At 44.9% G+C, this 22,576-nt stretch overlaps 1 protein-coding gene across 1 annotated transcript in view; it reads left to right on the top strand.

Annotated features, from left to right (window-relative positions):
- The window catches only part of RRM1 (ribonucleotide reductase catalytic subunit M1), a 39,091-nt gene extending 23,915 nt beyond the window's left edge, over positions 1-15,176 (top strand). The window contains exons 11-19 of the mRNA XM_047753988.1: positions 138-217; positions 1,661-1,862; positions 5,166-5,315; positions 6,038-6,259; positions 8,025-8,101; positions 9,841-9,976; positions 11,548-11,643; positions 13,261-13,449; positions 14,551-15,176. Of these exons, the coding sequence (XP_047609944.1) occupies positions 138-217; positions 1,661-1,862; positions 5,166-5,315; positions 6,038-6,259; positions 8,025-8,101; positions 9,841-9,976; positions 11,548-11,643; positions 13,261-13,449; positions 14,551-14,736 (1,338 nt within the window). The 3' untranslated portion in view covers positions 14,737-15,176. The remainder of the gene's footprint in view (positions 1-137; positions 218-1,660; positions 1,863-5,165; positions 5,316-6,037; positions 6,260-8,024; positions 8,102-9,840; positions 9,977-11,547; positions 11,644-13,260; positions 13,450-14,550) is intronic.
- Positions 15,177-22,576: the final 7,400 nt, after the last annotated feature.

Here is a 22,576-nt window from a genome sequence, read left to right as displayed (position 1 = left end):
GAGCCACAGTGGGAACTCCTAAATCAAATTTTTAAGACAGTCTGTGGAAGCCACTCTATCCCTTGAGTGTGCTCATGAGCTGTGTGTGATTGGTTATTCGAAGTTTCTTATGGTTGGTACTCTTCTTCCCTTTGCAGGACTGGTCCTTGATGTGTCCAAATGAGTGTCCTGGTCTGGATGAGGTCTGGGGAGAAGAATTTGAGAAGCTATATGAAAGGTATGGGAAACATAGGAAAGTGATAATGTTTTGACCATGTTCTCTTATTTAGAGGATCCAGGTTTTTATCGGCTTTTTTTTTTTTCTGTCTTTTCTAGGGCCACACCCACGGCATATGGAGGTTCCCAGGTTAGGGGTCCAGTCGGAGCTGTAGCCTCTAGCCTACGCCACAGCCACACAGCAACTCGGGATCCCATCCACATCTGCGAACCACACCACAGCTCCCGTCATGCCGGATCCTTAACCCAGGGAGTGAGGCCAGGGATCGAACCCGTAACCTCGTGGTTCCTAGTCGGATTTGCTAACCACTGCACCATGACGGGAACTCCCGGATCCAGGTTTTTAAACGACCTCAGTCATGAGCCAGTTTTGAGGAATCTTTAGAAGCATCTAGAAGATAATGTAACTAATAATTTTATTTTGGTCATATTTTCTTCCTGATTCCTCACTAAAATTTTGGTTTCTGTTTTCTTGAAACTTTCGGACATGTGAATAGGTATTTGGGGTTCTTTAACTGATCCTTTAAAAAATTAATGCAGGGTTATTAATTTGCCCTGGAGTACATTTGATGAAATAAGTTATGCTTTGCATTGTACACAAGCATCAAGAACGACTAGGACACATTTTTTTTTTGTCTTTTTGTTCTTTTAGGGCCGCACCAGCGGTATATGGAGGTTCTAATCAGAGCTGTAGCCGCCAGCCTACGCCACAGCCACAGCAGTGTTGGATCCGAGCCGCGTCTGTGACCTACACCACAGCTCACGGCAATGCTGGATCCTTAACCCACTGAGCAAGGCCAGAGATCAAACCCAAAACTTCATGGTTCCTAGTCGGATTCATTAACCACTGAGCCACGACGGGAACTCCGGACACGTGTATTAAATGATAACACAGGAGTACTGCTTTCATACACTTGCGAAATTTGACTTCTTTAGGTTTTGTTCCTTTTTTTTTTTTTTAACTTAATGCTTTCGTTTATTTATTTCTTGCTTTTTAGGGCCGCACCCTCGGTATGTGGAGGTTCCCAGGCTAGTGGTCTAATCGGAGCTGTAGCTGTTGGCCTGTGCCACAGCCACAGCAACGCCAGATCCAAGCCGTGTCTGACCTACACCACAGCTCATGGCAACGCCGGATCCTTAACCCACTGAGTGACACCAGGGATCAAACCTGCAACCTCATGGTTCCTAGTCGGATTTGTTTCCGCTGTGCCATGACGGGAACTTCCAGGTTTTGTTCCTTTTTATTATGGAAGGTATTGTTGATTTAGTGGGATTGGCTTTAGTCAGAGTGAAATGAATATCGTGTTCTTAATTTTATTCTCTCAGCAAAACAGTAAGAAATTTAAAAGTTTTCCTGATTTTATATTTTGGTGTTTCTTTTCATGCTGTCTGCAGTAAAGATTTTCTTAGGGAATATGAAAATGATGTTAGCTTTGCCTTTCAGTTATGAGAGACAGGGTCATGTCCGCAAGGTTGTAAAAGCTCAGCAGCTTTGGTATGCCATCATCGAGTCGCAGACAGAGACAGGAACCCCCTACATGCTCTACAAAGATTCCTGTAATCGGAAGAGCAACCAGCAGAACCTGGGAACAATCAAATGCAGCAACCTGTGCACAGAAATAGTGGAGTACACCAGCAAAGATGAGGTAGGTAGAAGAGCGTCTGCCTTGAGCACCGAGGCAGGAGTCTTACGAGTTGGTGACCTGTTTGTGAATCCCTCGCATGAGTTCACTGGAGTTGGTGGAGCGAGTGTTCATAGCTCTCCTCTGTAAGCAGCAGAGCACTAAAATAGACAGAATGTAAAGGAAGGAAGAGGTGTGATGTGTGCCCTTATGTGTCATTCAGTCCAAGCCATGAAGAGACGGTCAGCTGTTTCTTAGACTCACGTTGTTGTCATAATCCTTACTTAAGAAAAACGGCAGTGTGTAGTTACAGTGTTTTAGGACAAACGTGGTAATGTGTTAGGATGCTCCTTCAGTTCAAAGTGTGTAAGCACGTAGAGAGTCCTTTCAGCGGTGAGCCAAAATTCTCATCTTAAATATTTAAGCAATTCCCAGGAGAAGCAAGGCTAGGAATGGGACATAGATTTGGTTATTTTTTAAAAAGAAGTTTATGGAAACTCTATCCATTTGGGAAGAACAGCCTGTATGAGAGATCAGAGGTCGGGATAGGTTTTGTGCAGTGAGTGTAAGGTCAGTTTGATTTGATGGAGCAAATATATTCAGGCATGTCTCAGAGGAGGGAAAGTCCTTGCAGATTTCTGGAAGAAAATAGCATCAGAATGCTAGGGTGGGAAGCCCAGCTCTTGCCTCTGGTTATAGAATGGCGTAGTGTGGGAAGAGGCTAGAGGTACGCTTAGGGAGATTGTTGCATTCGTCAGATGACGGGCTGCTTGGAAATGGGATGTAAACTGTGGAAATGAGGAAGGAGCAGATTCCAAATTCTGGGACCTAAAAAACATGACGAATGAAAAGTCAGAAAGAAATAGTGAGTTGAATAACTGCTGAAGTTGCAGTTGAATTTTAAAAAATTGATTGAGCACCAGTTATGTGTGAGACACTGTACCAAGTACTCTGGGCCATAAATGAGTATGGCTCGGCCCCTGCCCTCTGGAAACTGACATACCCTCAAATGATAGAAGGTGAATTACAGAGAGTGAAGTGACTCTTTTTAGAGCACAAATCAGATCATAGCATTCCTCTGCACAGTACTCGTCTTTGACTTTCCAGCCCACCCTGAGTTCATTCATTCTTTTTAAATTGAGATAGAATTCACGTCATAAACCTCCCTTTTCTAAAGTGTACAATTCAGGGTTTTTTAGCATATTCACAAGATTGTGCGACCAACCATCACTGATGACTAACTCTGGCATGTTTTCATCACCCAGGAGGAGATTTTGTGTCCATCAGCAGTCACCCCTGTTGCCCTTTACACGCAGCTCCCGGCAACCACTAATCTGTTCTCTGTCTCTGGATCTCGTTTTGTGGGCACTCCGGGTACCAGCGTCATTGTGCCCATGGTCCCTGCTGTGGCATGCATCGGCACTTCCTTTCCATCCTTCGGTGCCCTGCGAGAGCCTGCACAGCTGAGCATCTGCACCTCTTCCCACTCTTACTTCCCCCCTTGCTCAGGGTGCTCCAGCCCTGCTGATTCCCTCGCTGTTTCTCGGACATCAGGCATACTTCTGCCTCAAGAGTTTTAAATGTTAAAATGCTTTTACTCCCCCAGAAAGCCACATACTTTCTAACTTCTTCAGTTCTTGGTTCATATGTTACGTTCTCAATGAGTTTTTCTGTGACAGCTCTCTCTCTTTTTTTTTTTTAAGGCCGCATTCGAGACATATGGAGGTTCCCAGGCTAGGGGTTGAATAGGAGCTGTAGCTACTGGCCTACATCACAGCCACAGCAATGCTAGATCTGAGCCGAGTCTGTGACCTACATCACAGTTCATATCAGCTCCAGATCCTTAACCTACTGAGCAAGCCCAGGGATTGAACCTGCATCTTCATGGATACTAGTTGAGTTCATAATATTAGCTGAGCCACAATGGGAACTCCCAACAACTCTATTTATTTAATTATTTTGGCCATGGCGTGCATGCATGGCTTGACACCTGTTCTCAGTTCCCAGGCCAGGGATTGAACCCAGCAGTGATAGCCCTGAATCCTGACCACTAGACCACCAGGGAACTCTTGACAACGCTATTGAAAAATGTCACTCCTGGAGTTCCCTCTGTGGTGTAGCAGGTTAAGGATCTGGTGTTGTCTCTGTGGTGGTGCAGGTATGATTGCCTGCCCTGCCTGGTGTAGTGGGTTTCTGGATCTGGTGTTGCCATAGCTGTGGCGTAGGTTGCAGCTGTGGCTTGGATTCCATCTCTGGCCCAGGAACTTCAGTATGCTGTGGTCACAGCCATCAAAAAAAAGCACCCCTTTTATCCTTAGTCCCAAGACTCTCTTTTCCTGCTTTATTTTTCTCCCTAGCATTTATCAGAATTTTGTGATTTGAGCTATGTTTTAAAAATGGATACTTTGGCAGGAGCTCCCTGGTGACCTCGTGGTTCAGTATTGGTGCTTTCACCACTGTGTCCTGGGTTCAATACCTGGTCTGGGAACTGAGATCCCACATCAAGTGGCTGCAAGCCATGGCAAAAAAAAAAAAAATTAAAAAAGAGTCTTTTGGCAGCATATATAGAATCGAGTAGATGTGAAGGGCCTGAGGGAGTCTAGGTGAGAGGAGTTGAGAGTTTGGACTCGATAATCGTAATCAGAATTGCAAAGAACATGTATTCATCAACGTTGTGAAGTGTTTACTATCTGCCGGATGTGGTGCTAGTACTAAAAACATAAGGATAAGTAAGACATTACCCCTACCTGAAAAAGCTCACCACCTCGAGTAGTATAGCAAGAGAATATCACCTGAAGAAGAGCTTTTTCAAAATGCACCCACTTGGATCTTGTGTTCAGGGCTCGTCAGGGTCTCCGAGAGGATGCGGTCGGCATGCGTGATGTGGAAGAGCTTTATGCAGTGGTGGAAATGCTGTGTATTGGGTGGCTGCTGAGCACCTAAAGTAGGACCAGGACCGTCGAGAAGCTGAGTCTTCAGTTCCGTTTATTTTAACCCAGTGGTTGACGTAGTGGACAGTGCACACCTACTGATAGATATAAATACAAAGTCGTGGCACAGAGGGACGCATGTCTGGTGGCAGAGCCGGGCACTCCGGGGCACGGGGTTCTCGTCTTACCTGTTTCACGGGTGAACGTTACCAGGCCACATAGGGGAATAGGAATTGGACTGAGGAGTGAACTGGCGAGTGATGACGAGGGAGGCATCGAAGACAGAAATTTAAAATTTTAATGTCAGAGCGTGTGAGAGGCTGAGAGGGTGGTGTCGCTGACAAAGGGGAAGAAATAAAAATTGTGTGACTCTTGACTCTTTTTCTTTACATTGCAGGTTGCAGTTTGTAACTTGGCTTCCCTGGCCCTGAATATGTATGTTACATCAGAACACACATATGACTTTACCAAGTTGGCTGAAGTCACCAAAGTTATTGTCCGAAACTTGAATAAAATCATTGATATTAACTACTACCCTATCCCAGAGGTACAGATAGATTTCTCTGCTGATTGATTATTGAAATTAATCATTGGATTAATTACGGAAATCCAAGGTGGAAGGAGTTTATCACAGTCTTCCAGTCATCGTTTAAATGGTTATCATTGGAATCCTATGAGCATCCCGAGATAAAAAGTATCATCATTTAAATCTTATCATTGGGATTATATGAGCATCCTGAGATAAAAAGTATCATTTAAATGTTATCATTGGAATTATATGAGCAACCTGAGATAAAAGGTATCGTCATTTAAATGTTACCTTACCTTACCGTTGGAATTATATGAGCATCCTGGGATAAAAGGTATCACCATTTAAATGTTACCATTGGAATTATATGAGCATCTTGAGATAAAAGGTATCATCATCATTTAAATGTTATCATTGGAATTATATGAACAACCTGACATAAAAGGTATCATCACCATTTAAATGTTACCATTGGAATTATATGAGCAACCTGAGATAAAAGGTATCATCATCATTTAAATGTTACCATTGGAATTATATGAGCAACCTGAGATAAGGCGAATAGGTCATCGTTTAAATGGTTATCATTGGAATCATGTGACCAGCCTGATGTAAAGAGGGTATCATCCTTTAAAGGCTGTCCTTGTGTGAGCAACCTGAGATAGATATGTCATCGGGTACAGAATCTTGCTTTTGTTGTTTGTTAATGTTGTCTCCTCTCTAAATCTGTTGGCATGAAGGCAAGTTTATCAAATAAACGCCATCGCCCCATTGGAATTGGGGTACAAGGTCTGGCAGATGCTTTTATTCTGATGAGATACCCCTTTGAGAGTCCAGAGGCCCAGTTATTGAATAAGCAGATCTTTGAAACCATCTATTATGGAGCCTTGGAAGCTAGCTGTGACCTGGCCAAGGAGTATGGCCCCTATGAAACCTATGAGGGCTCTCCAGTCAGCAAAGGAGTAAGTATATGGATGAAATTTTTTTTTTTTGCCTGCGAGTGCCTGTGGTAGGCTGAATGGTAGCCTTCAGAAATAGATGTTCACATCCTAACCTATGAATGTTACTTTATTTGATTTAAAAGGGATCTTTGCAGATGTAGTTAAGGGTTTTGAGATAAGATTATTCAGGCGGGCCCTAAATCCAGTGACACTTGTCCTTACAACTTGACCCTGGAGGCAGAGATTAGAGTGATGCAGACACAACGCAGGGATACTGGTGGCCACTAGAAGCAGGAAGAGGCAAAGCACAGAACCTCCTCCAGAGCCTCTAGAGGGAGTGAGGCCTTCCCAACATATTGATTTGGGATTTCTGGGCTCTGGAACTGTGAGAGAATAAATTATTATTATGTTTTTCCTTTTTATGGCCACCCCACAAAATATGAAAGTTCCCAGGCCAGGAATTCGATCTGAGCCGGATCCTTTAATCCATTGTGCCAGGCCAGGGATCAAACCCTTGGCTCTGCAGTGACCCAGGCCACTGCAGTCAGACTGTGCCATAGTGGAAACTCTCAAATTTTTATTATTTTGAGCCACTAAATTTGTGGTAATTTGTTAAACTGGTCATAGGAAACTCATATGGTACTTTGGACCTCTGGAGTGAAAAGGATACTCTGTTTTAATCTCTTAAAACAGATTTCATTATTGCTAAAATGATGTAAGAAGAATGCCAACTGTATTAGTTTTCTATTACTAAACTCAGTGCATCAAAACAACATACACTCATTATTTTCTTTTCCATGGGCCAGGAGTCCAGGCTTGATTTAGCTGGGTCTTAGTCTCTGGGTCTCGAGGCCACAGTCAAGATGTTGAGGCTATGGTCTCGTCTGAGGCTTAGGGTCCTCCTCCAGGCTCACCCGATTGTTGGCAGAATTCACTTCCTTGCAGCTCTAGAACTTATGACATCTTGTTTCTTCAAAGCGAGTAGGTGGGAGAGTCCCCCGTTTCTAGAGGAACCCAGTCCAGTTGCTCTCCTGAGGGTTTTCATTTGTTAAGTCAGGGCCATCCAGGATAATCTCCCTTTTAACTAAAAGATGAACAGACCTTCAGCCTTAATTACGTCTGCGGAAACCCTTCGCATGTGTCCTAGTGATGTGAGTGGCATTCATCGTGTTTCCAGGTCCTGTTCACAGTGAGGAGGAGGAGAGGGAGATGGGCTCCTGCACCTGGAGGTGGGAATCCGGGCGCTGCCTCGGTTCCGCCTCCACGGTGCCTTGATCACCGCTAGTGTGATTCTCCTCCCTAAATGAAGGTGTTATTTTTAGTTATGGTAGATCCTGTCGATATTTAGGAAATACGGATTATTTGAAAATAGGTGTTGACTAGGTTAGTAGATAGATGGAGGGGGCAGCTCAAGGCATTTGGAAAGATGCGGGGGAGAAGTGCTTTTACTGTGCAAAAAGAAAATGCATCTCAGCAACAGGCTTTGAGGAGTGTTAATAGGATTTGCTGGTTTGTAGCTGTGATTGGGGTCCTCTGAGAGGACTCACCGGGGATGTGGGAGAGAGACCAGCCTTAATCAGTTGTCTTAGCCTGCTTCTGATCAGTAGGATTACTGAGAAATTGGTCCCAGAAGATCCCTGGTCCTCGTATTCCTTACACAGCTCTACGAGAAGGGAGCCCTCGCTAGGGTGTGGGGCCATGCAGTTTAGTCATTTGCTTGATTTTTGTCATCGTTTTAAATTGTCATGGAATGTTTTATCATAAATTTGGGTTGTTTATTCCATAGATCCTTCAGTACGACATGTGGAATGTTACTCCTACAGACCTGTGGGACTGGAAGCTCCTGAAGGAGAAGATTGCGAAGTAAGTAGAGATGGGAAGTAGCTCTGATGGGAGGAGGGTTCAGGTTTTCATCCTGCCTCTTTTCTGCCAGGATGTGTCTGTCATCTATGGATTAATGCATGTGCAAAGTGTTTAATGTTTGCAGAAGAAAGCAGTAGCTTTACAATGTTCTTTAAAAATATTTATATGCCTTCAAATTGTTTCATTACTCACGTAATACATGTTAGAAAATTTAGAAAAACATACATGTGGAAAGGGAGAAAAATGAAAATTATCCCAAGACCACCTCCGCCCTAACTCCTGTCTGTCTGTGTCTTTTTGTCTGCCATCCTTCAGATTTTCCTCTGAGTTTGTGTATATGTGTATATGTAATGCAGATTCAATTGTTACAAAAATGGACCCGTACTATAGTTTAGATGTTTTTTATGTAACTTTTAAATTTCAAAATTAACGCCTGAAGACACAGTCACTGTTAATAAAGGTCCAATAGAGAAGTAGTGCAGCAGCAAAAGCCTTTGTTCATACCTCTCTAGCAACAACCACCTGTCTCATAAAACGGCCAACTTCCTCCTTTTCTCAAGAGATACACTGTGAACGGTGCATGGGGACCTTTTTCAGGGCTTCTGCGGATACACACACGCAGTTTTATTATGTAAAGGGGATCAGGCTTGCTGTGTTCTGAGACTTTTTTACTTAGTGATTTATTTTGGACGTCTTTCTCTTTTAGTACATGCAGATCTACCTGATGTTTTAAATGATGGTAGACAATTTCATGGTTTGGATCTGTCACACATATATGACTTTTCAAAACATTTTCTTCCTCAGTAAAGTGTCTGTCCACTTTACTGAGGGGTAAAGACCTGGAGACAGTTGGTGCTTTGCTTGATGCCAACCAAGTGCAAAGTGACAGAGTGAGGTCGAGAGTCAGTTGTACAGACTCCATTAGGACACAAGGCTCTATGCCTAGTAAGGTGTGAATCCAGAGGTGCAGAGGGTAAGAAAGACGAGCTCTCGTTTATACAAAGTATGTATAAAGGCACGCAGGTCATAGAAAATCGTTGCAGTGCAGCTGTTTGTATTTGAGTTGTCTGACTGTCAGGAAAGATGGAGTAGATCTCTCAGGCTGAGCTCTGAAGGACATGCTTAGTGTTCAGATGGTATATTTTAAGTACTTTCTTCGGCACTGAGTCGAGTCAAAAGATGTTAGCATTCCTCCAGGAACTTTCATTGGAGAGGTGATAGAAGAAATTGGGTATACTTGGGGCAGAATTTTCTCTGTTCACCCTCCTGTTTAGGGTAGTGGAGAATCGTGGATAGAGGTCTGGTTCTGACCACTTTCGCATCGTTGTTTCCTGAAAGGGCCTAGCACGGTGACCACCTGGGTGCTTAGAAAAGAGGGAGGGCTGAATGAGTACACCCCGATACCGGCGGAATATCTCCAGTAGCCTTTTGAGTGTTTCCTTGGGCGAGATAGTATCAGGTGCATGATTCCTAAGTGGCATAAGTCGTGACATGATTAGAATTGCCAGCAGTAAAAACTGCTAATTCTGTTTAGGAATCAGGCATTCAGGAGAGGAGCAAGCTGTATCACTCATACTGTGGAGTTGCATCCTTGTAGGGATTAAATTCAAAAGTCAACATATGAGTCTAATGTGTGTATGATACTGCTCACAGCAGCTGCATTTACTACGGTGACTTAAAGTAGCTGCCTTCCTGGCAGATAGTCCTAGATCAGCACCTAATGACCTCCTTTTCTTTAGGTATGGCATACGAAATAGCTTACTTATTGCGCCGATGCCTACTGCTTCCACCGCTCAGATTTTGGGAAATAATGAGTCCATTGAACCTTATACCAGTAATATCTACACTCGCAGAGTCTTGTCAGGAGAATTTCAGGTGAGACGGTCACAACCAGGCCTACAGGAAGATCTTTCAAAAGACTGATGTTGGGAATAAATGCTGCTCATGTTTAATGCCTCTTTATCTTAGCATGGGGCAGAGTTTCGATAAACTGGGTTATCATCATCCCTCATATTGTTTATGTTATTTCAGCATATAATGGACATTTAATAAATATCTGCGAAAAGAATGAAGCATTAAGGGTTGAGTATGAAGGCAACTTGTTGATATTAGAGTTTCCATGGTATTTAACCATTCTGTAATCATAGCGACATACATATGCTGTGACCTTAGATGCTCAAGTTGATGACTCAAGATGTAGAGAAGTATCATTTAAGGAAATTCCTCTCGTGGTGCAATGGGAATGAACCCCACTGGTGTCCATGAGGATGTGAGTTGGATCCCTGGCCTGGCCCAGTGGGTTCAGGATCTGGCATTGAAGTGAGCTGAGATGTAGGTTGCAAATGCAGCTCAGATCATACATTGCTATGGCTGTGGTGTAGGCCGGCAGCTACATCTCTGATTCAACCCTAACCTGGGAACTTCCGTATGCCTTGGGTGCTGCCCTAGAAAAAGGCAAAAAACAAAGAGTATTATTAAGATAGTGGTTCTCAACTTTGGTTACAAATTAGAATTTCTGGAGTTCCTGTCATGGCGCAGTGGTTAACAAGTCTGACGAGGAACCATGAGGTTGCGGGTTCGATCCCTGCCCTTGCTCAGTGGGTTAAGGATCTGGCGTTGCCGTGAGCTGTGGTGTAGGTTGCAGACGTGGCTCGGATCCTGTGTTGCTGTGGCTCTGGCGTAGGCTGGTGGCTACAGCACCAATTCGACCCCTAGCCTGGGAACCTCCATATGCTGCGGGAGCGGCGCGAGAAGGCAAAAAGACAAAAAAAAAAATTAGAATTTCTGATGGGACCAGTGTTTTTTATTTTTTTGTTTTTTTTTTAAAGTTCCCAGGTATTTTTATATGCAGCTATGGTTGAGAACCACTAATTTAAAAAGTTTTTATTTATGGAGTTCCTGCTGTGGTACAGTGGGTTAAATATCCGACTACGGCAGCTTGGGTCACTGTGGAAGAGCGGGTTCAGTCCCCAGCTGGGCACAGTGGCTTAAAGGATCCAGTGGTGCTGCAGCTGTGGCATAGGTCACAGGCCGAAAAAGGAAAAAAAAAAAAAAAAAGATTTTTATTTGTGAATTTGCAGATATTCTGAAATAAATTTCTAGAAAGTTTAGGGTAGATACGTTTCTATTTCTCATCTTATGTATTTATTATATCCTTACTTAAAAAAAGTATCATTTTGCATGAGTTTACCCAGTTTAGGTAATGTTACTTCTTTTCACTTTTGCAAATACCATACATTATGATTTGAATGATAAATGCCAAGATTTTAGAGGAATATAGCTTTCATGTGGTGGATAGGCCTTTCAGTTTCATAAAAAATAGAATTTATGAAGCAATCGAATGTTAAATAATTCTTCAGTGATCTTACTTGAAGCTCCAAGTCTGTGATCTTGTTTAGGCCCTGTCATTGTTTATTCCCTCATATTTTTTCTGCTTTTTCTTTCAGATTGTAAATCCTCACTTACTGAAAGATCTTACGGAGCGGGGCCTGTGGAATGAAGAGATGAAAAACCAGATTATTGCATGCAATGGCTCTATCCAGGTACAGAATGAAAAAAAGGATGTGCTCCCCAGGAGCTGAATCGGACATTGACACCCTCTCCCTTTCCCAGGCAGTGTAGAGAATGCGTGGTGGCCATGTGGGCGTACGTAGCTCCGTTCAACTCTGCCTTGTTGGGTGAGGGTTAAAAGGTATCTTCACGTAGCTAAGCCTTACCCTCTTGTTTGTGCAGTAATATAAAGCAGTGGTTCGCAACTTCTCTGCACATTGGAATCAATGAGCTTTCAAAATCCAGAAGTTTAGGCTCCAGACCAATTAAATGTCTGGAATGAGAGCCCGGCATAACTATTTTTTAAAGTCTCCCTTGGTGATTCTAAAGTACCTAAGAGGAGTTCCTGTTGTGGCTCAGCAGTAACAGTCCTGACTAGTATCCATAAGGATGTGGGTTCAATCCCTGGCTTCGATGTGAGCTGTGGTGTGGGTCGCAGATGTAGCTTGGATCCTGCATTGCTGTGGCTGTGGTGTAGGCCGGCAGCTGTAGCTCCAATTGGACCCCTGGCCTGGGGACTTCCACAGGCCTCAAGTGCAGCAGCTCTAAAAAGCCCCCCCCCAAAAAAAAAAAGTGTGCAAGAGTTTGGGGCCACTGATTCGTAGCCTGAAGTTGGAGTCAAACCTAAATTTAAAAGTGTGATGGAGATTGAAGACTGATAGTCTCAGAGACAGAGCCACGAATAGTGTTTAGCAGTAAAATATTTGCAACTGAGAATCAAGAAGCATTTATTTATTTGTAGATAGAGGCCTCTGGCTAAACATTGGTCTGCTTGGCAACACAGATAAAGATTCCTATGACATTTCTGTATTTGCTGTTAGAAACTGTAACATTAGCCATACTCTATTTTCTGGGGTTTTTTGTTTGTTTGTTCGTCATTTTAGGGCTGTACCTGCAGCATTTGGAAGTTCCTAGGCTAGGGGTCAAATCAGCTGTAGCTGCCGGCCTACAGCACAGCGACAGCAACGCCGGATCCAAGCTGTGTTGTGACTTAGACCACAGGTCATGGCAATGCTGGATCCTTAACCCACTGAATGAGGCCAGGGTTCGAACCCACGTCCTCATGGATGCTAGGCAGGTTCGTTACCACTGAGCCGTGATGGGAGCGCCTCTCTGTACTATATTTTGATGCAGGCTAACCCTAGACCTAAGGAAACTCATTTCTCTTGACTCCAAATGGATTCTGTGGGGTCCTAGCTTACCTAAAGGATTTTGTCTTGTTGCTTCCTTGGGTCAGGTCCCTGTGAGTTGTGGCCCTGAGTTGTATTTTCTGCAAAACTCAAGAGTTATTGATCGTTGCTGATCTCTGATTTTTCCTGCCTTTATTAAATGCCTCTAGCATAGTGATTGTTTAGGCCATTAATCAATTAAATAGGAATCTTAAATCACTACCTCCAGATTGATGTTTTGTTCATTAAATGGGGTTGTGTTGGACTTTGTAATCCAGAGGTGAGTGGTCTTGGGAAACTCAATATATTGTTTTTAACTGAATTGTTAGGATCAGATCTGGCTGGAAATAGAATCAAGACTGGACCCTTGGGTCATCATGCTGTTAGCCATACTGCTTTCTTCGACTAGAGTACAATAAACATTTGCTTTTCCTTCTTCAGAGCATACCAGAAATTCCTGATGACCTGAAGCAGCTTTATAAGACTGTATGGGAAATCTCCCAGAAAACTGTCCTCAAGATGGCAGCTGAGAGAGGCGCTTTCATTGATCAAAGCCAGTCTTTGAACATACACATTGCTGAGCCCAACTATGGCAAACTCACAAGTATGCACTTCTACGGCTGGAAACAGGTTGGTGGAGGAAGTCCGGGAGGACTTATTGCCAACTTGGAACAGAGGTTTAGATTCTAGCTACCTGTTAATGCTGCCGCTTGGTAGTTCTTTAACTTTAAATCCAATATGCTAAAACCAGCCCATGGGTTTTATACCAGATTAAGCTCTCACTTTGGATTTTCGTATTTCTTTTAGGTTTATTTTATTCTAAGCTTGCAACCTTGGAGTTATCTGATCCTCTCTTTAATCTCCGTGCAGTCACTCACTGTGTGCTGTTGGTTGTTCCTTTGTACTGTGTCTTGAATGTCTTCCCTTTATTCCACCATCCCTATTCTCAACTTTAACTAATCTCTTCGCTTTTGGCATCTCTGCTCTAGGCCATCTTATGTTTTGCTGCCATTCCTAAAATAAACCTTTACCCATATGTCAACCCACTACTCAGAAATATGCTGTTTCCCCCTTCTATCTACAGGATAAAAGCCAGTCACTTAGCTCGTCACTGCTGCCTGTAGAGACCTGTGATTCTGTATTATATTCTTATTCCCTGGCAACATTCTGGGTATTTAGAAAGAACTATGGGTTTCTTTTCTAATGTAATAAACATTTGCTGAATGTATACTGTGTGCCAGGACTGGGGATATCCTTGAAGCAGTCATATCTGTTCTTATACAGAGATACAGGCCAGCCCTCTAAATAGTTATAATCGAAGGCAGACGTGTTGTCGTAGGCGGTCCTCACGTGAACCCCACAAAAGGGGGCTTGGTGGCTCAGCAGGCGAAGGATCCCACTGTCACTGCTAGGGCGTGGATTCAGGCCCGGGCCCAGGAACTTCTCTATGGCGTGGGCCCGCCTAACAAATAAAAGACCAGAGAACCAACAATATTTGACATTTTCGGAGATAAGCCTGCTTTAGGGTGAAAAGGACAGAGTATGCTGTCCGACCGTCTCTCTCCGCCTCGCCTTCCCTAAGCATTTTTGAGAGGGTTTCCTGAAGGAGATAGAATTCCAAGTTTGGAAGGCAGTCTGGCCTGGTTTATGGAAATGTGTTTTAAATGTTGGTCTTGAGTAGCTGGTGTCCTCACAGTTTCTCCTAATGAGTTGTCTCTACTTCCCTTTTAGGGTTTGAAGACTGGGATGTATTATTTAAGGACAAGACCAGCAGCTAATCCGATCCAGTTCACTCTCAATAAAGAGAAGCTGAAGGATAAGGAAAAGGTTTCAAAAGAGGAGGAGAAGGAGAGGAACACGGCGGCGATGGTGTGCTCTTTGGAGAACAGAGATGAATGTCTGATGTGTGGATCCTGAGCATTGGCTTACAAGACACCAGCGTTTCTCCAACAGCCAAACTGCTTCTTTAGCATAGTTCTTTGTAGTGGGTTTGCTTGAAGCGGTGAGGCTTTGCTGGACCTTATTGAAGCAAAAGGATCAAATGATTTAAAGTATTGTTTCTATATAAAGCGTGAAAGTAATGATTTTTAAAAATTGATATATTGGGAATCAAATAGAAGTTTTAGGAATGCACCGGAAGCCATCTTGCAGATGGGGAGTGGTTAAGTAGGGCTTCATCACCCACCCAGCACCCCTTTCCTGGTGACTTCAGTTTTGGTAGGGAGACTTAGTTTTGCTGCTCTGACTGGCGTTTCCATAGAAGCAAAACAGTCATAACCTGTGAGAAGTGTTGACAGGACCTTTATCTGGACGAGGTCCTATTGGTCATTCTGAAATAAAGATACTCACCTATCCAAGTGATTGTGTGAGACTAATTTTGTCATTTATGTTCATACGAAGGTCAAATTTTCAAAAACATTTTCTGTTCTTGAGTTACTTAGACACCATATAGAATCTGATTTTAAGGTATACCTTTTTCCTCTTTAAAAAAAAAAATTGTGGGAGTTCCTGTCATGGCTCAGCAGAAACGAATTCCACTAGGAACCATGAGGTTACGGGTTCGATCCCTGGCCTTGCTCAGTGGGCTAAGGATCTGGCGTTGCCATGGGCTGTGGTGTAGGTCGCAGACGTGGCTCGGATTTGGCGTTGCTGTGGCTGTGATGTAGGCCAGTGGCTACAGCTCCAGCTAGACCCCTAGCCTGGGAACCTCCATATGCTGTGGGTGTGGGCCTAAAAAGACCAAAAAAAATTTGTGGTAAAATATATATAACATAAATGTTCCCATTTTACCTGTTTAAAAGCATACAGTTAGTGGCATTAAGTACATACACAGTGCACAACCATCACCACAGTGTCTAATTTCTAGAACTTTTTCATCATCTCAAACAAAAAAATCTGTGTATAAAACAATAATTACTTGTTCCCTTCTCCCATTCATCTCTGATAACCTGTATTCTACTTTCTGTCTCTGAATTTCATGATTCTAGATTTTTTACATAAAAGGGACCATACAATACGTGTCCTTGTCTGTTGGATTATTTCACTTAGCATAATATTTTCAAAGTTCGTTTATGCATCATGTATCAATTTCATTTCTTTTTAAGGCTGAGTAGCACCCCGTGTGTGTGTGTGTCACGTTGTGTTTATTCATGTGTTAATGGACATTTGGGTTGTTTCCACCTTTTGGAAATAAGAATGCTGTGAACATTGGCGCCCAAGTATCCCTTCGAATTCCTGCTTTCAGTTCTTCTGGGTGTGTATCTCGAAGTGGGATTACTGGAGTGTATGGTGGTCTGTTTAATTTGGGGGGAACCACCACACTTTTCTACAGCAACTGCACCATTTTACATTTCTACCAGCAGTAGCTGGCAGTTCCAGTTATTCCACATCTTTGCCAATACTTGTTAGTTTTTTGTATTTATGACAATAACTATCTAATGGCTTTTGACAATTTGATTATAATGTGTCTTGGTGTGGGTCTCTGAATTTGTCCTAATTGGGGTTTGTTGAGCTGCTTGGATTGATAGAGTCACATCTTTTGTTAAATTTGGGAAGTTTTCAGCCATTATTTCTTCAGATAATCTTTTTTGTGCTATTCCCCCTTTTCCTTCTGGAGCTCCCATGACGCATCTTTTGGTCTACTTATCAGTGTCCTATGGGTCTCTTAGACTTTGTTCACTTTCCTTCCTTCTGTTTCTGTGCCTTAGACCCTCTGCTTTCAGTTGTCTTATCTTCAAATTCATTGATCTTTATTCTTGCTCAGTTTTGCTGTTGAGCCCCTTTAGTGAAATTTCATTTGTTATTATTTCCAGCTCCATTTTTGTTTGGCTCCTAATTTTTTCTGTCTCTTTGTTGATATTCTTATTTTGTTTATACATTGTTTTCCTGATTTCCTTTACTTGTTTTCCTTTAGCTCTTGATTTAATGTTTAAGACAGCCGTGGTTTTTGTTTGTTTTTGTTTCTTTTTATAGCCGCACCTGTGGCATGTGGAAGTTCCTAAGCTAGGGGTCAAGTTGGAGCTGCAGTTGCCGGCCTATGCCACAGCCACAGCAACCACCATATCCGAGCCACATCTGTGACTACGCCATAGCTTGCACTAATGCTGGCTCTTTAACCCACTGAGCAAGGCCAGGGATCGAAACTGCATCTTCATGGATACTAGTTGGGTTCTTAATCCACTCAGCCACAACAGGAACTCCAAGACATTTGTTTTAATGACTAGAAAGTCTGATGGCTGGGCTTCCTCAGGGGTGGTTTCTGTTAATTTATCTTGTTCCTTTGATGATCTGTGTTTCCTGTTTCTTTGTAATGCTTGTGATTTTTTGTTGTTGAAATACTCTTGCGACTTTTTCAAACTATTTTTGTAGTGAAATCTGCATTTTAGAGCATGCTCAGTTAATATTTTGACAGCTTCCCTTGATCTTTGCGGACTGGCTTTGTGCTAGGACAGTTTCAGACTTGGTTAGGCTTGGATCTGAGCCTGGGCAGTGTGATGATTATTTTATGTGTCAGCTGGCAAGGCCATGGTATCCAGATATTTGGTCAGACAGCAAATAGAGCTGTGGAGATTTTTTTTTTTTGGATGAAATTAGCATTTAAATCATAGACTTTGAGTAAATCGGATCACCCTCCATAATGTGGGTGGCTTCATCCACTCAGTTGAAGTCCTTGAGAGAAAAAAGGCTGAGGTCCCCTGAGAAAGGAGGACTTCTGCCTCCAGACTGCCTGCCTCCAGACTGCCTTTGGACTTGAGCTACTGTATCAGCTGTTCCCTGGGTCTCCAGCCTGGGGGCCTGCTCTGCCAGTTTTGAATTTGCCACTTCTACAATTGCGCGAGCCCCTGACTTAATGCCTCTCCCTCCCTCTCTCCGTCTCCCTCTCCTTCTAGATAGGGCAGTATAATATATGTTTGGCTGTTGAACAACGTGAGTTTGAACGGTGTGGCTCCACTCACACATGGATTTTTTTCAGTAAATGCTGCAGTACTAGATAATCTGGTTGGCTGAGTCTGTGGATTGGAATCACAGATATAGAGGGCTCACTATGGGACTTGAGCTTCTGTGGATTTCAAGATTCTCAATGTGTCCTAGAACCAATCCCCTGCATTATTCAGAGGTCAGCAGAGTATGTATAGAGTGTGTGCGCGTGTGTGTGTCGGCGTGTATCTGTGCGTATATCTGTGTGTATCTACATGTATCTATGTGTATCTGTGCGTGTATCTGTGTATATACCCACACACGCAACACCTATTGACTGTTTCTCTGGAGAATGAGAACAGTGACTAAAACAGGTTTTGGTACCAAAAATGGTTCTACAGGAACGGGATCTTCAGGATGAGTTTTCTAATTGGTTCTGGAACCCGATGGATTTAAGCAGTAGTGAGGGGGCCCTGGTGGTCCGTGGTGTGATGGGGCCGTGAGACATGCAGGATACCATCCCTGGATGCTCCTGATGGAATGCACGGGGCAAGCCCCTGGGGGACCGTGTGTAGGTTCTGCCTCAGGAGTTCATCAGCTCTCCGGCCCAAGGGTCATAGTTTAGTTCATCTTGACCGCTTTTCACAAACATTGCAATGCCAGTTGGACTCAGTGAGCAAGCAGCAGCAACTGCTCTAGACTTATTGGTAAGACGTTTGTGTGTCAAGAGGGAGGGAAATAAATCTGACCAAAATTCAAGGACCGTCCACCTCAGTAAATTTCTGGAGGTCCAGTGGTGTGGATCAGGTTGAGATTGCTTCTGTGATGGGGGAGAAATTGTTCTATCTGGCTCCTACAACCCAAAGAGAAGCATAATGCCTAGTGGCCTCTGGATTTTAGGGGCGACATGGCAATACTCTCCTTATTTGGGTGTGCTACTCTGCCCTCTTTACCATGTGACCCTAAAAGCTGCTAGTTTTGAGTGGGGCTGAGAACAAGGACGGCTCTGCGGCGGGTCCAGCGTGCTGTGCCAGCTACTCAAGTGGCAGTGGCGGGTGGGATGCTGTTTGGAGCATTTGAGAGGCCCTTAGGGTTTTGAAGCAAAGCCCTACCTACCATGCTCTCTTAATGACTAGTCACCTTTTGAGAGACAGCTTTTGGCTGCTCCTGGGCCTCATTAGAGATTGCTTGGCCACAGTAGAGACGTGCTTCACGGAGCTACCATACAGCCTGAGCTGCCTGTCATGAACTCGGTGTTGTCTGATGCACTAGGCTTTAAGTTGGGTGCGCAGTGGCTTTGCGTCATCAGATGGGAGTGTTGTATACAGGACGGGGCTCAAGCAAGCCCCGAAAGCACAGGCAATCTGAAGAGGTGGCCCCAATGCCCACAGTTCTCGCTCCTGCTGTGCCTTTTCTCTCCCAGTCTGCACCTGTCACCTCATGGGATGTTCTTTACGATCAAGTGGCAGGAAGAGAAACCTTGGGTGGCTCACAGGTGGTGCTGCACAGTGTGCAGAGACCACAGCTTTTTCTGGGATATCCCTGAAGGACACTCCATTCTATAGATGACAGCTATGGAGGCCTTCCAGGTAGAGGTGACTTTTTATTTTCGATAAATCGCAATGGCCGTCGTGGAAGCCTTGTGGATCTGGGTCAAGCTCAAGCACAGATACGGGTCTAGACTGATCTTTGGGTGAGACTGTGAGACTGGGTCCCAGGAGAAGACCGGGTTGGGGTCTCTGTCAGACTGGGGGGCCTGGCAGGACCTTACCTGTCTGGGCTAGCCTGGATATCTGGAGTAGGCCTCACCTGCATGCCTGCGTCCAACCGGGGATGCCCTCACCTGTGTTTGGGACTTAGTGGACTCGAGAACCCAAACTGCTTGGGTTAGACTGGAGGCGTCAAGGCCAGACTGGGCTTTCATGTCAAGTTTTACACTGCATTTGCGAGACTGGGCCCCAAGGAAGAGCCCAGCCTGTTGGTTTGTTTCACAATATTTCACTGGGCTCTGCAAGCAGTAATCTCAAAGCTTTGACCAGGTGTTTGTATAATTAAGAGCAGATATTTAAAGGTGTGTGATTCAGTACCACTAAATGTGCCCATGCCCAGGAGACCTAAATTCTGCTATAATCTAAGTGTATGTTACCAATCGGCTGCCTTTCTCTTTGTCAGTCAGTTGACAATGCATTTTGTTTTTTTTTTTTTGACCATGCCACAGCATGTGGAAGTTCTCAGTCAGGGACTGAACCCACACCAGACCCTTCACCCTCTGAGCATCCTGGGAACTTCTGACAATGAATGTTTGAGTTTGTGAGTTTGTAACTTACTGCTCAAAGTTTGCTAGAGGGACCATGTCTTAAAACTCTTAAATTGCTGGGGTTTATGGGTCAGAAATAATGAATCAGCAGTTTGTCAGAGGGTCAACCTAATACCTCAGTTTAACTGCGGCCCGTTAACCTTGGGCCAAAAGTAAAGCTTTCCTTCAAAAGTGAAGTGACTTTGCTGGCATCTGAAGGCGCTCGAGCTGTTTTTAACACATAAAATATCCTTCCTAACCGCTTCATTTCATCTTCTCCCATGGCCAGATACTGAACTGCTATACCTATTAGAAAGGAGTAAGCTTGGAAAGTCCCAAGTGGAAAAATGGCTAAGAGCCCTGATCATGGAGTCAGATAGGTCTGCGCACATCCCTCCTTTCTGCATCGTCTCGCCACTGTCCTGCCAGTTACTCAAATTACTCGAGCCTCAGTTTCCTCACCCATGAAGTAGAACATGCATCGTTTACCATCAGAGCTGCTGTGGAGCCCACTTGGCACCTGGGGCAGGTGAAATGTTTTTACAAGGCCTATCCTGTCACAGACTGCAGTGAATGATACTCTCTCTCAAACGAGAAGATGGGGGATGCAGGGCTGGGCCCACGTCCTCTCCAGGTTCTTGGGGAGCACCCCCTGGAGGTGGTCGGGGTGACGACAAGAGGAATTAACACGTGTGCAATGTACGTGACGTAGGTAAAAAGAGCGGACACCTGTTTGGACATCGACCACAGGCCAGGCAGTGCTCTAAATGTTTTCATGTGTTAGCTTTTAAAAACCTTAATGTTACGGATGAAGCGAGGCTTAGAGAGATTAAGTCTCTAAGACCATACGGCTGGTAAATGGCAGAGCTGGATTTGAACTCAGACCGCGGCGTGCATTCTCCTGTCAACTTCAGGAGGATCAACTTGTCCTGGTTCGCCTGAGACGTCCCTGGTGTCAGACCTGAACAAGTCGTGTCCCAGGAAACCTTTCAGGCAAACCGGGTAGTTGATCACTTTACTATTACTACCAATTACATTGAGGATTAGAGAAGCCTTATAAATTGTGGAGCAGCTAGGAAGAAATACCCTCCTTCCTTTTCTTTTTTTTTTTTTTTTTTTCAGGCCGCACCCATGGCATATGGAGGTTCCCAGGCTAGGGGTCGACTCAGAGCTACAGCTGCCGGCCTACACCACAGCCACAGCAACGTGGGATCTGAGCTGCATCTGCAGCCTACGCCCCAGCTCAGGGCAACACTGGATCCCTGACCCACCGAGGAGGCCAGGGATCGAACCTGTGTCCTCATGGATCCCAGTGGGGTTTGTTTCCGCTGCGCCACAAGGGGAGCTCCCGCTTCTTCCTTCCTCCAGGTTTACAGGCACTGCCTCTGAAAGCCCTGGTCACACGGACGTTACCACAGCCGCCCCCTGAATCCACCGCAGAGTAAGAGGAACATCTTGCAGTTCACCGTCGGGCCTCAAGAGTGGACTCGGAATTCCACATCCCAGCCTGGAAAGCGTTTCTGCAACTCTCAGAGCATTCTTTTACACAGGGTGACTCGGATTTGGGGACGTGCGCTTTCGTTGCGGTTAGGCGGGGACCCGACAGCCCTCGTGGGGAGCTGGTCAGAATCCTCACAGCGGGCGGCTGCTGGCAGGCGTCCGCGAAGGAGGGCAGACTTGAGAGGCGGAAAGAGCGTGAGGGGAGAGGGGATCCGTGATAGATTAAAGGGGCAAGGAGGGACCCACGCACCTCCTTCCCAAACAGCACAGGGCGCTCATCCTCGAGGGGCAGAAAAAGCTGGCACGGGCTTCCCGGAACCTCTTAACGTGGCCAGGGCTGGTCTGTCTCCATCACGGGGACTGTCATTTGCTCTCCTGTTGTATTCAGGGTTATCCAGTAAATCACACCACAAGGCTCGCTGTGCCGAGTCGCAGGGGAGCGGGGCAGGTAGGAGGGCCGAGATCAAGCGGCCAGATGTCACCTGCTCTCGGCAGAAGGAGGCAGCGCCCCTCCGCCCGGCACAAGGGCTCCTCTGACTTCCCGGTCCCCACAGCGTGGCTGCCGTGCTCAGCTTTCGCTCTTCCATTCCCAGCGACAGGCATGTCCCTCCTCTCTCGTCCTCAGAATACTGTCCACTTCTCCCTTCTTAACCCGTCAGCATGTGGAGACGTTCCAGACTCGGTCACTGGTGGAAATAAACTCTTCCTGGACTTCCTGCAGCCCTCTCGCTTCCAGCCTTCCTCCTCACCGTTAAAGCCAAGGCCCTGGACACGTGTTTCCATGCAGCAATCACCGGCTTGCTGACCTAGTTCCCCGCTCGACGGCAAGCGTTGCTGATGGGGAGACCGTGTCTCACTCCTCTCCGCCCCGCTGCCCAGAACAGAGCCCACTGCAGAGTGTGTGTCTGCCCAGTGATGGTCGCGTTGAAGGAATACACGACGCACCAAGGGATCCGAGTAAACATTCTCTCTTGCAACTAACTTAGAGTAGCCTTTTGAGGTGGAATGAATGAGTGAAGGAAGGAAAAACAAACCCCACCAAGG

This window comes from Phacochoerus africanus, chromosome 11, assembly GCF_016906955.1.
Source record: "Phacochoerus africanus isolate WHEZ1 chromosome 11, ROS_Pafr_v1, whole genome shotgun sequence".
NCBI classification, from domain to species: Eukaryota; Metazoa; Chordata; class Mammalia; order Artiodactyla; family Suidae; genus Phacochoerus; species Phacochoerus africanus.
This window is presented reverse-complemented; position numbering and strand designations above follow the sequence as displayed.